Here is a 13,726-nt window from a genome sequence, read left to right on the forward strand (position 1 = left end):
TTATGTTTTAGCTGGGTTGCAGTTTTAGACAGTTTTGATTGGTCTTCTGTAATGAAAGATGAGTTGATTAACCTCATTATAATTTCTTCCTCCTTTCCTTAACAAGGAAACCAAGAGGTGGCATATATTGTTTTTACCTTGTCAAGGTTCATAACATTTACACTCTATTCTGCAAACATAATCCCCAGTTGTTTAGTCTTAGTTTTGTTTTATTTTATTTTATTTTGTTTTTTGAGACAGAGCCTTGCTCTGTTGCCCAGGCTGGAGTGCAGTGATATGATCTCAGCTCACCGTAACCTCTGTCTCCCAGGCTCAGGTGATTCTCATGCCTCAGCCTCCTGAGTAGCTGGGACTACAGGCATGCGCCGCCATGCCTGGCTAATTTTTGTATTTTTGGTAGAGACTGGGTTTCACCACGTTGGCCGGGCTGATCTCGATCTCCTGGCCTTAAGCGGTCCACCCACCTTGGCCTCCTAAAGTGTTGGAATTACAGCTGTAAGCCACGGCGCCCGGCCCTTAGTTCTGTACTTAAATGATCAATGCCACACACCACTTCTCAGCCCATTGTTTCACCTTTTCTGGGTTGATTTTGAGTCACCTCTTGGTTGGTGGGCTGTTTGATCTTGATATAAATTTAACATGTGTAGGAAGGGAGATGTCGGTCCCCGCTCTGCTTTGCCCTGTCGGACTTGCACCTGCAGATTTGAGTTTGTGTCTGTGCACCATACTTAGAGGAAGAGTAGAGAGACACGATGGGTGTCTCTGGGATGCTGTCGGGGTGTGAAGCAGGGTCCCGGGGAGAAATGGGGTTGGATGTGAAACTGAATTTTGAAAAGACTTCATGTGGAGGCAGGATTATTGATCTTAACTGAGGGCTCCCAGAAGGTTACAGCTAGAACTGCATGAACATCAAGGACAGGGTAGCTGATAATGGGCTACCCTGGGAAGGTGATGAGTTCCCTGTTAGCTGAAGTGTGTTGGGGAACCACCTGTTGCTATGCTGTCCCTAGGTGTTGGGCTTCAGCCATCAGATGAGCTGCTGCATTAGGTAACTTTCTAACCTTGAGATTCTGATAGTCTAATTAATGCTTTCTGTAACCACTTGTCCTGGGGAAGAGCCCTAATCACTCCAGTTCCCTCCCTTGTGCTGTTTGGGGCAAGGGGGAGAACAGCCAGGGCCATGTTGCATGAGCAGGTGGTTCAGGGTGGAACCTTACATGTTCTGTACACCTTAAATTTGGATCCACCATCTAACAACTCAAAAGTGTATGTGTGAGGTTCTGCCAAACTAGTTCAGTTGATGTTTGTAGTATTTATAAGATTACAGGAACTGAGCACATTCTAAACTGATTCCTGAGCCAATACATGTATATAAAATCCAGGAAACATATCGCAGACCTGCAAAGGAAGAGAACATACACAGATTGTTCCCTGCATGATTGGAATTGGGTGTTCTGTTAATGTAGTAATCAGATGTCTGTCGCAGTGTGACTTACTGATGTCTTTGATTTGTCACAGGGGAGCTATCCAGTTTGGGAAGATTTCATAAACAAAGCAGGAAAGCTGCAGTCCCAGCTTCGGTAAGTAGAAGCATGTGTTCTATAGGAAAAGGGCAACATCCTCAGACAAGGATGGAGTGGGACAGACCAAAATACAGATTGATTAGAGTTGATTCAGGAAGTGCTACAGATAGGGAAGCATGTGGTGGGTTCTGATTGGAGCATGATCACATGTAGCCATATATCCTGGGTCCTGATTCCCATATGTAAAATGGGACTCATTCATGTCTGCTTTGCCTCCTTCCTTAGGAATTTTGAGAGTCAAATGAGGTAGGTACTGTATGTAAGGTAGCGACAGGTAACATTTCTGTGTTGCTCGCTATGTGCCAGGCATTTGTTAATGGTTTAAATCTCATAACCCCATGAGGTACATGCTATTATTATCCCCATTTTACTGATGAGGAAACTGAGGCACAGGAAAGTTAAATAACTTATCCATAGTCACATCACTAGTAAATGGCGGAGCAAGGATTTGGCTCTGTGGCTTGAGTCCATGTTCTCCATTCTGCTTACTGCCTCTCCACATGGAGTTTAAAACCTTGTGTTGTTTTTTTTTAACTCCACATTAGAGTTTAAAATTGGTGCGGTGGCTCATGCCTGTAATCCCAGCACTTTGGGAGACTGAGGTAGGCGGGTCAGAAGGTCAGGAGTTCGAGACCAGACTGGCCAACAAGGCAAAACCCCGTCTCTACTAAAAATACAAAAATTAGCTGGGCATGGTGACGGGTACCTGTAATCCCAGCTACTTGGGAGGCTGAGGCAGGAGACTCGCTTGAACCTGGGAGGTGGAGGTTGCAGTGAACTGAGATCATGCCATTGCACTGCAGCCTGGGCGACAAGAGCAAGACTCCATCTAAAATAAAATAAAACCTTGTGTTGACTATTGTATAATTCCATTTACATGAAATATCTATCAAAAGCATATCTATAGAGTGATGTCAATCAGTGGTTGCCTGGGGATAGGGTGAAGAAGGAGAGTGACAAGTGGGTAAGATAGATCTTTTGGGTTGGTGGAAATGTTCTATAATTGGATTGTGGTAATGGTTGTACAACTCCAAATTTACTAAAAATCATTGACTCATACCCTGAAAAAGGGTGTATTTTATGGTATGTAAATTATGCCTCCGTAAAGCTGCCTAAACAAGATCCAGTGCTGAGCTCTAAGGGGCTGTGATCGCCTAGTCTCGTGCTTGTTCATATATCATGTGATATGAAATAGAAAGTATGTCGGCATCTTCTTGTTAAAGCTCTACCCTTTTAAATCATTGTGGTGAAGGGATGCAGTTACACTTAGTGGGTGCTTCATGAAGGATAGGACATTTTAAAAAGGAATTATTTTGATGGTCCTGGTTCACGGCATTTAGGGGATGACATTGGCTGGTTTGGATGGAGGAAGATGATTCAGAGAACAGGGCAGGCATGGGTTTTCCAGGATAAATAGCCATGTGGACGACAGAGAGGTGGGAGAGGGGTGATGTGATGCTCTCGGGCCTTTGCCTGTGGACACCAGGGGTCACTGCCCAGAGTGTTAGCTGTAGGACTGGAGGGTCCATGGCGCCCTATAGACTAAAGAACTTGGGAAGGGTGGGTCTTTTTTCTTTCATTCCTTCAGTTTTGTTTGGGGCCTGGGATTTCCATCCATGAACTGGAGCCTCAGATGGACAGTGAACTTGGAATACCGTACCTTCCCCAGTTGTCAAGTCCTGTACTTAAGCCCTGCTTAAGCGCTTGTAATTACTTTCTGCTGGATCAGATCCCACCTCCCCTGCTCAGGATTCAGGGCTCCTCACCTGAGTCCTTCACCAGCCTCACCTTATTTAGCTGTATCTACTCCCACCTCCATGTCTGCCATGATTACCATTTATTTTAGGTAACTTCATCTCCATCCTGTGGGAGGTCTCCTCCTGTAGTAATACAGTAAAACATTTAAATATATTTCCCCCTACTTTTTTAAGATTCAGCCTCATTTAACTGTCTGGCAGGCTTTCAGGGTAGACCAAGAAAATTGTTATCTTCCCCTTTTATCAGTGAGGATCTTGAAGCTTAAAGTAATGGACGGATCAGCTGTCTTAAACATATAAAGTAAAATTTAAAGTAATCTTAACCTATCCCTACTGGTACAGGATACATTTTATATTATTAAACAATATTTTGTCCTGAAGGCAGGGACCATTTCTTTATTATTTTGTTAAACTAATAGTACAGGGCTGAGAGCAATATAGGGGCCTCATGCACATGGTTTAATTTTGTGTATTAGAAAAAGGATGAAGTTTAGATTGCAGAAGAGGCATAGAAGCCTTGGTATATTTAAGCTGAATCACTCCTCTGTGCTTCTGTTGGTTACAAGTTTGCTCTGCCCCATTAGAGAGGGCCAAGATGTCTTGTGACTATGTCAGACAGTGAAATATGACTGCCATTTAAAAGCCTCGAAACTGATCACCATCCTAATTTTCAGTGGAGCCCTGGTGACTGTGTAATACACAAGACACCTCTACAGCTGGTTCATTAAATTTGGATGATTCGCGTTGAGTTGGATGAGAATAAATCCAGCCATTGTGTCAGATATTAATTGTAAATCAGAACCAGCTATTTATAAATCCCAAGATGTTTGATAAAGCTAATTTTTCCAGGGTTTGTGTTTGATGTCAACTCTTTAAAAAATATGCTTCAAAGTGGTTTTGTGTATGTGTATGTCATTATTTTTAAAAATTTTGAGCAGAATGTTTCGTTGCTCTACTGGAAAATAACAGGCCTCATTTTGAAGTTTGGCTCTAAGGGACTGTTGCCTAGATTTTCCCAGGATCTGCTTCCAGCACCTTCCAGGAACCTTTTGTTTCAAAGCTACTGTTGCTTATGTTTAAAGGCCATTCCTTTCCTTTTTTCTTTCTTTTTTCTTTTCTCTTTCTTTTTGAGAGAGGGTATTGCTCTGTCACCTAGGCTGGAGTACAGTGGTGCAGCCATGGCTCACTGCACCCTTGACCTCCTGGGCTCAAGTAGTCATCCCGCCTCAGCCTCCTGAGTAGCTGGGACTACAGGCATGCACCACTGTGCCTGGCTAATTTAAAAACACTTTTTTTTTTTTTGTAGAGATGGAGTCTTAGTATGTTGCCCAGGCTGGTCTCAAACTCCTGAGCTCAAGTGATCCTCCCACCTCAGCTTTCCAAAGTGCTGGGATTACAGACATGAGCCACTACAGCTGGTTTCATTTTTCTCTATTTTGAAATCTTCCCTTTCAAGTCCTTATTGTTATGCTTCCTTCAGCAACTTTGCATCCCTAGGAACACTCAGTAAAGACTGGAGTTATATAAGAAATACTTGAAAACTAACATTTAGTTACAAGTTTGATTGTAAAGTCCTTGAATTCTAGTTCTGGGACTTGTTTGTGTGGAATCCATGGCCCTGGGTTGGAGTATTGACTACACTGAATGGTGCCTTATGTCATGACTTTTGGAACCGGTAGACCACAGGGGGCTCAGAGCATCTTGTGTCCAAAAAAATATGAAGAGCCCAGAATGATTTCTAGGACATAAATGACTATAGTATCTTCTCCCCATTCTCAACTTGTAGGAATTTGGCAGATTCGGTTGAAACAGTAGTATCTCAGTTTCATTATAACCAGGATCTCGGGAGAAAAGTCACACTGCCAGGATCTTGTTTTATAGTGAGTCAAACCTAAGCCTGTGAGTCATGAGGCTGGGATACTTGGCCCAGCTCTGGTATGAACTAGGGCTGTGTTCGTGGCCTTGTATTTGTGGCCTCCGTTTTCCTGTTCCTAAAAACGAACTGTTTGAACTACATGATCTGTCTCCCAGATTCCTTCCCCCAACTAATGTGCATATGTATATATTGCTTTCCTACTCCAAAATTAATTTCACCTCTACCACTTCTATTTTTTAATGTTTTATTTTTTCTTTTAGGTAGAAATGCCTCTGTTTTCCTCCTGTAGAAAATTTTGCCTGATGATAGGTTTTGTTGTTTGTTTTCCTGGTTTTTTTTTTTTTTTTTTTTTTTTTGAGACAGAGTCTTGCTCTGTCACCTAGACTGGAGTGCAGTGTCGTGATCTCGGCTCACTGCAACCTCTGCCTCCTGGGCTCAAGTGATTCTCCTGCCTGAGCCTCCCAAGTAGCTGGGATTATAGGTGCATGCCACCATGCCTGGCTAATTTTTTGTATTTTTAGTAGACACGGGGTTTCACCATCTTGGCTAGGTTGGTCTCGAACTCCTGATCTCAAGTAATCCACCTGCCTCAGCCTCCCAAAGTGCCAGGAATACAGGGGTGAGCCACCACGCCTGGCCCTGGTAATGGTTTTATACAGTCAGATGAAATGGAATGGGAAGGGCTACTAGCATTTAACACCAAATGAACTGGATATTATTTGAGTGGAGTACTTGGGAAAAAGTGGGTTCAACAAGCCAATGGTTGTCCATGCTCAGTTGAGTTATTTCTGGAGGAAGGTTACATGTACTCCTTAGCAGAGGTATTAGGCCTTGAGCAGTAATGAATTTGCTAGGGAGAGACATTCCTCATGCTTTTGTTATCTGTTTGCATTTCAGGACAACAGTAGTAGCAGCAGCTGCCTTCTTGGACGCCTTTCAGAAAGTGGCGGACATGGCCACCAACACACGTGGTAAGCAGATGGAGGCTGACTCCCAGCGTTAACTGCATTCAGCACGTGGTTTCTTCCCCTGGGGTGGCTGCACAAGAAGATGCAGTTTAAGTTATCAGAGCTGAGCTGACTCGTATTTTCCCATTTTTTAAAACTCTGTGGGATTCCACATATTAGAAGTTGCAACTAGTTTTCCCGATAATAAAGCACACGTGAAGAAGAATGAAAAAGGAAGAAAGTGAACCACTGTTTCTGCATGAGTTGGCTTGATGGATTTTTTGATCACTTTAATGACGTGCTGGTTGTGGAACCTTGAGCTAGGCCTTTGGTTGCAATTTGTGTTTTCCTCCTTACATGAGTTTTCCTTGTTTGCTCGTGAAATGGGAAGCAGTATGAATGATTGGATAGACCATTTTTCTGAGTTTCCATAAAATGAGGAACCCTTTTAAAATAAGGATCTCATTGTGTTGTATCTATTTATGTGTCCCTCACATTTGACTGCAAACCTGTTGAGATAGAGACTATGACTTATTCACATCTGCAACCCCAAAACATAGTGCCTAGAGCATAGGAGATGTTCAAAGTATGTTTATTAAATCAATGAAAAAAATTTAATGGCTTCAGCAAGTACTGAATCATAGAAAGGTTATTTATAACATGTGAAAAGTATAAAAAGAAAATGAATGCCCCATATGCCTGACCATCTTTAGAAATGCAACATTATGGTTGGGTGCAGTGGCTCATGCCTGTAATCCCAGCACTTTGGGAGGCCGAGGCAAGAGATCCGAGGTAGATCACTTGAGGTCAGGAGTTCGAGACTAACCTGGCCAACATGGCGAAACCCCATCTCTACTAAAAATACAAAAATTAGCACTCCAGCCTGGGCAACAGTGAGACTCTGTCTCAAAAAAAAAAAAAAAAAAAAAAAAAGGAAAANAGCCGAGATCGCGCCACTGCACTCCACCCTGGGAGACAGAGAGAGACTCCGTCTCAAAAAAAAAAAAAAAAAAAAAAAAAAAAAAAAAAAAAAAAATTACCCCCCCCCCCTGGGCAAAAAGGAAACTTTTTAAAAAAAAAAAAAAAAAAAAAAAAAAAGGAAAAGAAAAGAAATGCATGCAACATGACCAGTAACAGATGGTTCCCCTATTCAAAGGGAGGAGGGTGCTTTCCTTTTCCTTGTAATGCAGCTACTCTCTCCTGCCTCTTACTTTGCGTTGTCTTTCTGGGTCTCCTTGTTGCACCGACAGCTATAGGCCTGTTCTTTTCATTGTCGCGGTGACATTGGTAAATTTGGTGACATTGGTAAATTTGGGTTGGCAAGTGTTGGGGACTGCTCCCAGGCACGTGAAAGTTTCTCTGAACCACCTGATGGGTACCTTCAGTGCAGTGATACTCATTTATCACGGGTGCTTAATTAAATATTTGAATGAATTTGCAGCAAGAACCCTTCTCATTCATTGAACAAACTCCTTTTATTTCAGGCACTATCATGGGACCACAAAAAGCAATATGACTCTCCTTGTCCTGGAGGGGCTTACAATTGAGTGGGGAAAATGAGATGTGTAAATAAAGAATTTCAGCATAGAAATAATATGTTTGGTATGGTAATCGTTGTAGAACAAAGTGCTGGGGAATATAGAACAGTGAGCAATTAACTCAGGGAGTGGAGGAGGTTTTCCTAGGGCAGGTAACATTTCTCATTTCCAGGATGCCAACAGGGTTTTACAACGTTCCCGTGGAGAATGCAACAGAGAAATTAGAACCATGGTTTCTTCATCCAGTATGTCAACTTGGTGTGGATCTTAACCAGTATCTTTTTAAAAGTCCTTTAACAAAATTCCATAGCTTATGTGTGTCTGTTATAGAAACTTGAGAAAATACAGCCGTAAAGAAGAACTTAATATGCAAACCATTGCAGGGTTAATAATATTGCATTTTATATTTTCTTCTACTTCAGCAGTGTCTGGAACTGGACTTGCCAGCCATATTGATATCTTTCTGTAATAGCCATCAGAATAGGTTTTTTTTTTTTTTTTTCCCGGCAGAATCTCGCTCTGCCTCTCAGGCTGAAATGCAGTCGTGCAGTCTTGGCTCACTGCAACCTCCGCCTCCCCAGATTCAAGCAATTCTCCTGCCTCGACCTCCCGTGTAGCTGGGATTACAGGCATGTGCCACCATGCCCAACTAATTTTTGTATTTTTAGTAGAGATGGGGTTTCACCATGTTAGCCAGGCTAGTCTCCAACTCCTGACCTCAAGTGATCTGCCCACCTCGGCCTCCCATAGTGCTGGGATTACAGGCGTGAGCCACCACCGTGCCTGGCCCAGAATGTGTCTTTTTTTTAAGAAAGCTGCTCTACTGTTTTAAGGAACTTAGATATCTGGCATTGCTTGTTTGAGGCTCTATGATAATAATGTTTTTGTATTTTAATGTTTAATTCTTGGATGGATCCTATAGATGGACTGGAAAGAGATCCCCAGATTGTCCATAAGTTCCTGTAGTGGGGACCTGGGATTTTGAAGATACTGCTCCCAGAATGGTTCCTGGCGGGACACTGGAGGGTCTGGACATTGTCATCTTTGAAGGGAAGAAAAACAGCCATTATTTGTGCAAAAAGAAACCAAAGAGCCTCACTGCAGAAGTGATGGGGGTAGAGTAGTAGTTTGGAGGGTGATGTATTTCACCAAAGGCAAATAATCTCATAGTGAACAAACCCCTGCTTTGACTTTTTTTTTTTTTTTGAGGCAGAATCTTGCTCTTGTCACCTAGGCTGGAATGCAATGGCGTGATGTCGGCTCACTGCAACCTCTGCCTCTCGGGTTCAAGTGATTCTCCTGCCTCAGCCTCCCAAGTAGGTGAGATTACAGGCGCCCACCATCATGCCTGGCTAATTTTTGTATTTTTAGTAGAGACAGGATTTCATCATGTTGGCCAGACTGGTCTCGAACTCCTGACCTCGTGATCCACCCGCCTCGGCCTCCCAAAGTCCTGGGATTACAGGCGTGAGCCACCACACCCGGTTGCTTTGACATATTTTTAGACCATTGGATTTCAGATCATTTTTAGTGATGCCAGATACTTTCTGTTTAAAATCCATATGTACTACTATTTTCATTGAATGTGGGAGTGTGAGAACTCTCAAATGACCTAAAAGTATATGGGTGATAGAAAGAAGGTATATTTTACAGAGATAAGAGAAACTTGAATATCCTTCTTAATAAGTGTCAGAAGTGACTTTTATTAATTTTGCTTAAAATTTAAAAAATAGAACATTCTCTTTAGTTTAAAAAATTGAAATAAGTAGGCTGGGTGTGGTGACTCACACCTGTAATCCCAGCATTTGGGAGGCTGAGGCGGGTGGATTACCTGAGGGCAGGAGTTCGAGACCACCCTGACCAATATGGTGAAATCCTGTCTCTACTAAAAATATAAAAATCAGCCAGGCATAGGGGCGGGCACCTGTAATCCCAGCTACTCGAGAGGCTGAGGCAGGAGAATCATTTGAACTTGGGAGGTGAAGGTTGCAGTGAGCCGAGATTGTACCACTGCACTCCAGCCTGGGCGACAGAGCAAGACTTTGTGTCCAAAAGAAAAAAAAAAATTGAAGTAAGTGTATAAAGTAAAATCTACCCTCCCCACCTCCCCGCCCCTCCCAGGAGTTGGGTTTAGTGTCATTTGCAGATGTTTTTGCATATATAAACAAACATGCCTGGGAGAAAACAAAAAACAAAAAACTAGTTTTCCACAATATGTGGAATGACACATGGAATAAAATATACCTGTGTGACCTTTTTCAGAAGGTAGCCCCTAACAAACATTGTTCCTGTGCTTTTTACAGCATAGTATATTATAGTTACCTTTCCAGTACCTATAGATCCACCTGATTCTTTCTAGCGGCCAAATGGAATTTCTGAATATAGCACTGTCTGAATATAGCACTGTCTGAATATAGCACAGTTGAATCATTATTCTATTGATAGATATTTAGGTTATCTCCAGATATTTGCTACTACAAGATCTGCTGCAATGAATGCCCAAGTATATATCCTTTTGGAGTCCTACAAGTGATCTATTTTTAATGATGTATGGATCACCAGGGAAATGATAATCTGTAAAAAGTGCTTCAAGCTGTTTTGGTCAGCAGCAAATAGATTTTGGCTTAGGGTTGGTGTAGGCGGTGACTCTAACAGAGTTTGTGATTTGATATCTACCCTCTCCAGAAAGAGTATCCTTGGTTCACTCCCTTGCTTAGAGCCTTTACATGTTTTTTTTTTAAAAGTCTCTCATGATGGAAGTGGTAGGAGGGAATTACAATTATTATTAAGTACATCTCTTCTGGGCAAGTGCCCAGAATTTCAAGCAAGCAGGTTGCTCTGGTTTCCAAAATATTAGCATCTCATATTGTTTCCAAAAGGAAACAGCTTTGAGTGGTCTTTGTCCTTTATAGGAAATCTTTTGCACTAGCTATTAATAAAATTTACTTAGGAAAAACTTTGCAAACTAGTCAGTATAAGAGCAAAATCAGTCTAGTCGTTATGTACCTATTGTTCAACAGAAAATGTGGAAATATGTTAGAACTTAATTGCTTTCATTGTTTTTTAAATGAAAGTGTGTAAGTGGATATTATAATGTGTGTATTTGTGTTAATAATTAAACTATAATGGAATTCCAGTTTATTAGCACTAGACAGAGTTCCATATTTTGTTGATTTTAGACACTGGATGAATATACAATTTGTTTTAAATATGAAAGTACCATTTTCTGTATTATTAGACACAAAGAATTGGTTTCTAGGTATCTGGTAGACATGGAACCCAAGGCTTTCTGGAGCAGAGTCTCTGCTTCCTTCACATCCATAATGGACCAGCATGTGGCTCTCACAGGAGCTGAGAAATATTTGAACTGAGTGGCATGCATTTGTCTGGGCTACTTAAAAAAATAAGAAAAGGAAAATTAAGGAAATTAAGAAAAAGATGATAAGTACCTACCACATAGGCTATGGTGAGAATAAAAAGACTTAATACACATAAACCACTCAGAACAGAGCCCAGCCCATGGTACACATTCAATAAAGGCTAGCTATCCTGATTTTCAGTCTTAAAATCATGCCTACTTTTTAGGGTAACAACTTAAAGAATCTGGACATTAAAGATGATCTAGTCTGCCTGGATCCATTTCCTTCCTTCTGAGAATCTGAAATGTCTTCCTCAGGCATTGGATGTATTATCATCTAAAGTTTCCTGAGATGGTTGTTCAAAACCATAAAAGTAATTACAGAGGCACACAGGCAGATGAAAAGGAGAGTCACACAACACTGCTCTTCAAAGGCCCTTGCTGACACAAGCAGATGGCACAGTGGCCAGGATGGGCCAGTGCTGACTAAGAGGGAGTGTATCATCCACTCCGTACTCCGTGCAAGTCCCTGATGTGTAAGGGCACAGGCTTACAGGTGTTCAAATTTTATTCCCCATTTTGATCCTGAATGCATTAAAAAAAAATCTGTGTAGCACAAAAAATAATCTACGTAGTTGAAATAACAAAAGTCTATATGTGGTAGTGAGAGTAACCACTAGCTTGGGATCTGGGATGCATAGGTTTGACTTTGTGCCTTTGCAGCTATTTGATCTTGAGTAAATATTTCCCTTCTCTGGGCTTCCATTTTCCCACCTATAAAGGGTCTAGGAGCCTAGATGATCACAAGTAATTTTTTTTTGGCTCTAATATTCTATGATTTTAAATCTTGCCTTGGTGCTCATTAACTATGAATGAAGTTGGACAGTGTAAATTTCCTTTTCTATATTATCTTTAGAGCTTCCAATTTTTGCTCTGACGACAAAGGAAGTAGAGGAAGTAAGATTAAGCCAAAGATAATGGAGAGAGAAGGTTAGAAGAGAAAAGGGAAAATTACAGATGGGCATTTGGGTTGAGGCCTCTTCTCAGACTTGAGTGTGTGCAGGAGGAAGGCAGGTGGATGCTGGACCTTCTAGGACAGGCATCGAAGGCTAGACCAACAGACATGCGCTTTAGTCAGCGAGTCTGGATCGCCGAGGTTGATGAAGAAAATTGCTGACGGTTTAGTTCTTACAATTGTGTTACACGTTTGCAGTACAGATTTTGGTAAATGCCATGGTCTCCAGATCTGGCATTAGGCATCACAGTCACTCCAGAAGTTCACTTTAAGGGACAGATTTCAGGGCCCTGTCACTCCTGTGGAATCAGAATAACTAGGTGAGACCCCCAGAATCTCCAATTTTGAAAAGCTTTCCAGGAGATGTTGCTCTCCAGTGAGGTAAGTTTGTGCTGTCACGTAAAGCCTCTTGCCATCTTGCCGTAACCCACCTGTCCAATGGTGGCTCCCTGCCCATGGCCGGCAACTGCACCCAGGAAGAACTGCTCACTGTTTTCTGAAACCCTTAAAACCCTTGATCCCTATCTGCTGGCACATGTGCATTCCAGGCCCAGAATGCCCTTTCCAGCCCTCCCCCTCTTAACCCTGTTTGTATGCATGAGGATCTGCTGCTGATCTCCCAGGGGTTTAAGAGCTGTATCACTTGTGAGACCTTTGTCTCCCCTCAGGAAGTAAACTGGGTCCTTGCTCAGGGCCTCAGGGGACATGCTGGGGTTAGAGGAGTCCCCTAGCTGTGCTGTCACTATCTTCCCCACCAGATTGCAAATACCTCCAACAGGGCCTGCTCCTTTCTGAAGAACTCACATTCCCAGATGCTGAGTATCCAGCCTTCAGCAGGGTACAGACCCATCTGCTGAATGAATGACTCTGCAGCTTCCACTTTCATGCAGCCCTCATGGATCCTGGTGGGAAGCCCGTCAGCTCTTGGGCAAGGGGCTGTTGGGATGGGGTCTTGGCAGGATTCCTCCCTGGAGTTGAGAATTTGAATCTTGGTGACCCCTCCCTGAGGTCAAGTCTCTGGTGCAAGGGACAGCTAGGTAGAAGGCACCCACCCTGCTTCAAGGATGGAGTGGAGGAGGGGAGGGAATCTTCTCTCTGAGGGGAGAAGGTGCTGGGTTATTTGGGTTCTCAGCTGGGCTGTTTCCTGGCTCCAGCCAGACTGCTCTTGTTTGCTCCTGAGTTTTATTTTAACTAGATTGTTTAATTGAGACTTCACTAGCCTTTAACTTCAGGATTGACTTTGGTGTTCAAGCCCAGAACTCTTTCATGTAATTAGAGTCTTAGTATTTCTACCTAGCAAACTTTTTTTTTTTTTTAAAGATTGATAAATAATAATCTACATGTTATGGGGGTACATATGATACTTGGATAAATTCATATAATGTGTAAAGTTCAAATCATTTGAGAGGCGGAGGTGGGTGGATCACTTGATGTCAGGAGTTTGAGACCAGCCTGGCCAACATGGCGAAATCCTGGCTCTACTAAAAATAGGAAAAAAATTAGCTGAGCTTGCTGGAGAGCCTTTAATTCCAGCTACTTGGGAGGCTGAGGCATGACAATCACTTGAACTCAGGAGGCGGAGGCTGCAATGAGCTGAGATCATGCCTCTGCACTCCAGCCTGGGTAATGGAGCGAGACTTTGTCTCAAAAAA

At 42.4% G+C, this 13,726-nt stretch overlaps 1 protein-coding gene across 8 annotated transcripts in view; it reads left to right on the forward strand.

Annotated features, from left to right (window-relative positions):
• MTSS1 (MTSS I-BAR domain containing 1) overlaps positions 1 to 13,726 on the forward strand; it is a 187,353-nt gene that overhangs the window by 24,753 nt on the left and 148,874 nt on the right. For all 8 annotated transcript variants that reach the window (XM_017885922.1, XM_017885926.1, XM_017885923.1 and 5 more), the window contains exons 2-3: positions 1,519 to 1,580; positions 6,114 to 6,187. In XM_017885922.1, coding sequence (XP_017741411.1) covers positions 1,519 to 1,580; positions 6,114 to 6,187 — 136 coding nt within the window. The remainder of the gene's footprint in view (positions 1 to 1,518; positions 1,581 to 6,113; positions 6,188 to 13,726) is intronic.

The sequence above is a fragment of the Rhinopithecus bieti genome, unplaced genomic scaffold, assembly GCF_001698545.2.
Source record: "Rhinopithecus bieti isolate Rb0 unplaced genomic scaffold, ASM169854v2 scaffold_15136, whole genome shotgun sequence".
Taxonomy (NCBI): Eukaryota; Metazoa; Chordata; class Mammalia; order Primates; family Cercopithecidae; genus Rhinopithecus; species Rhinopithecus bieti.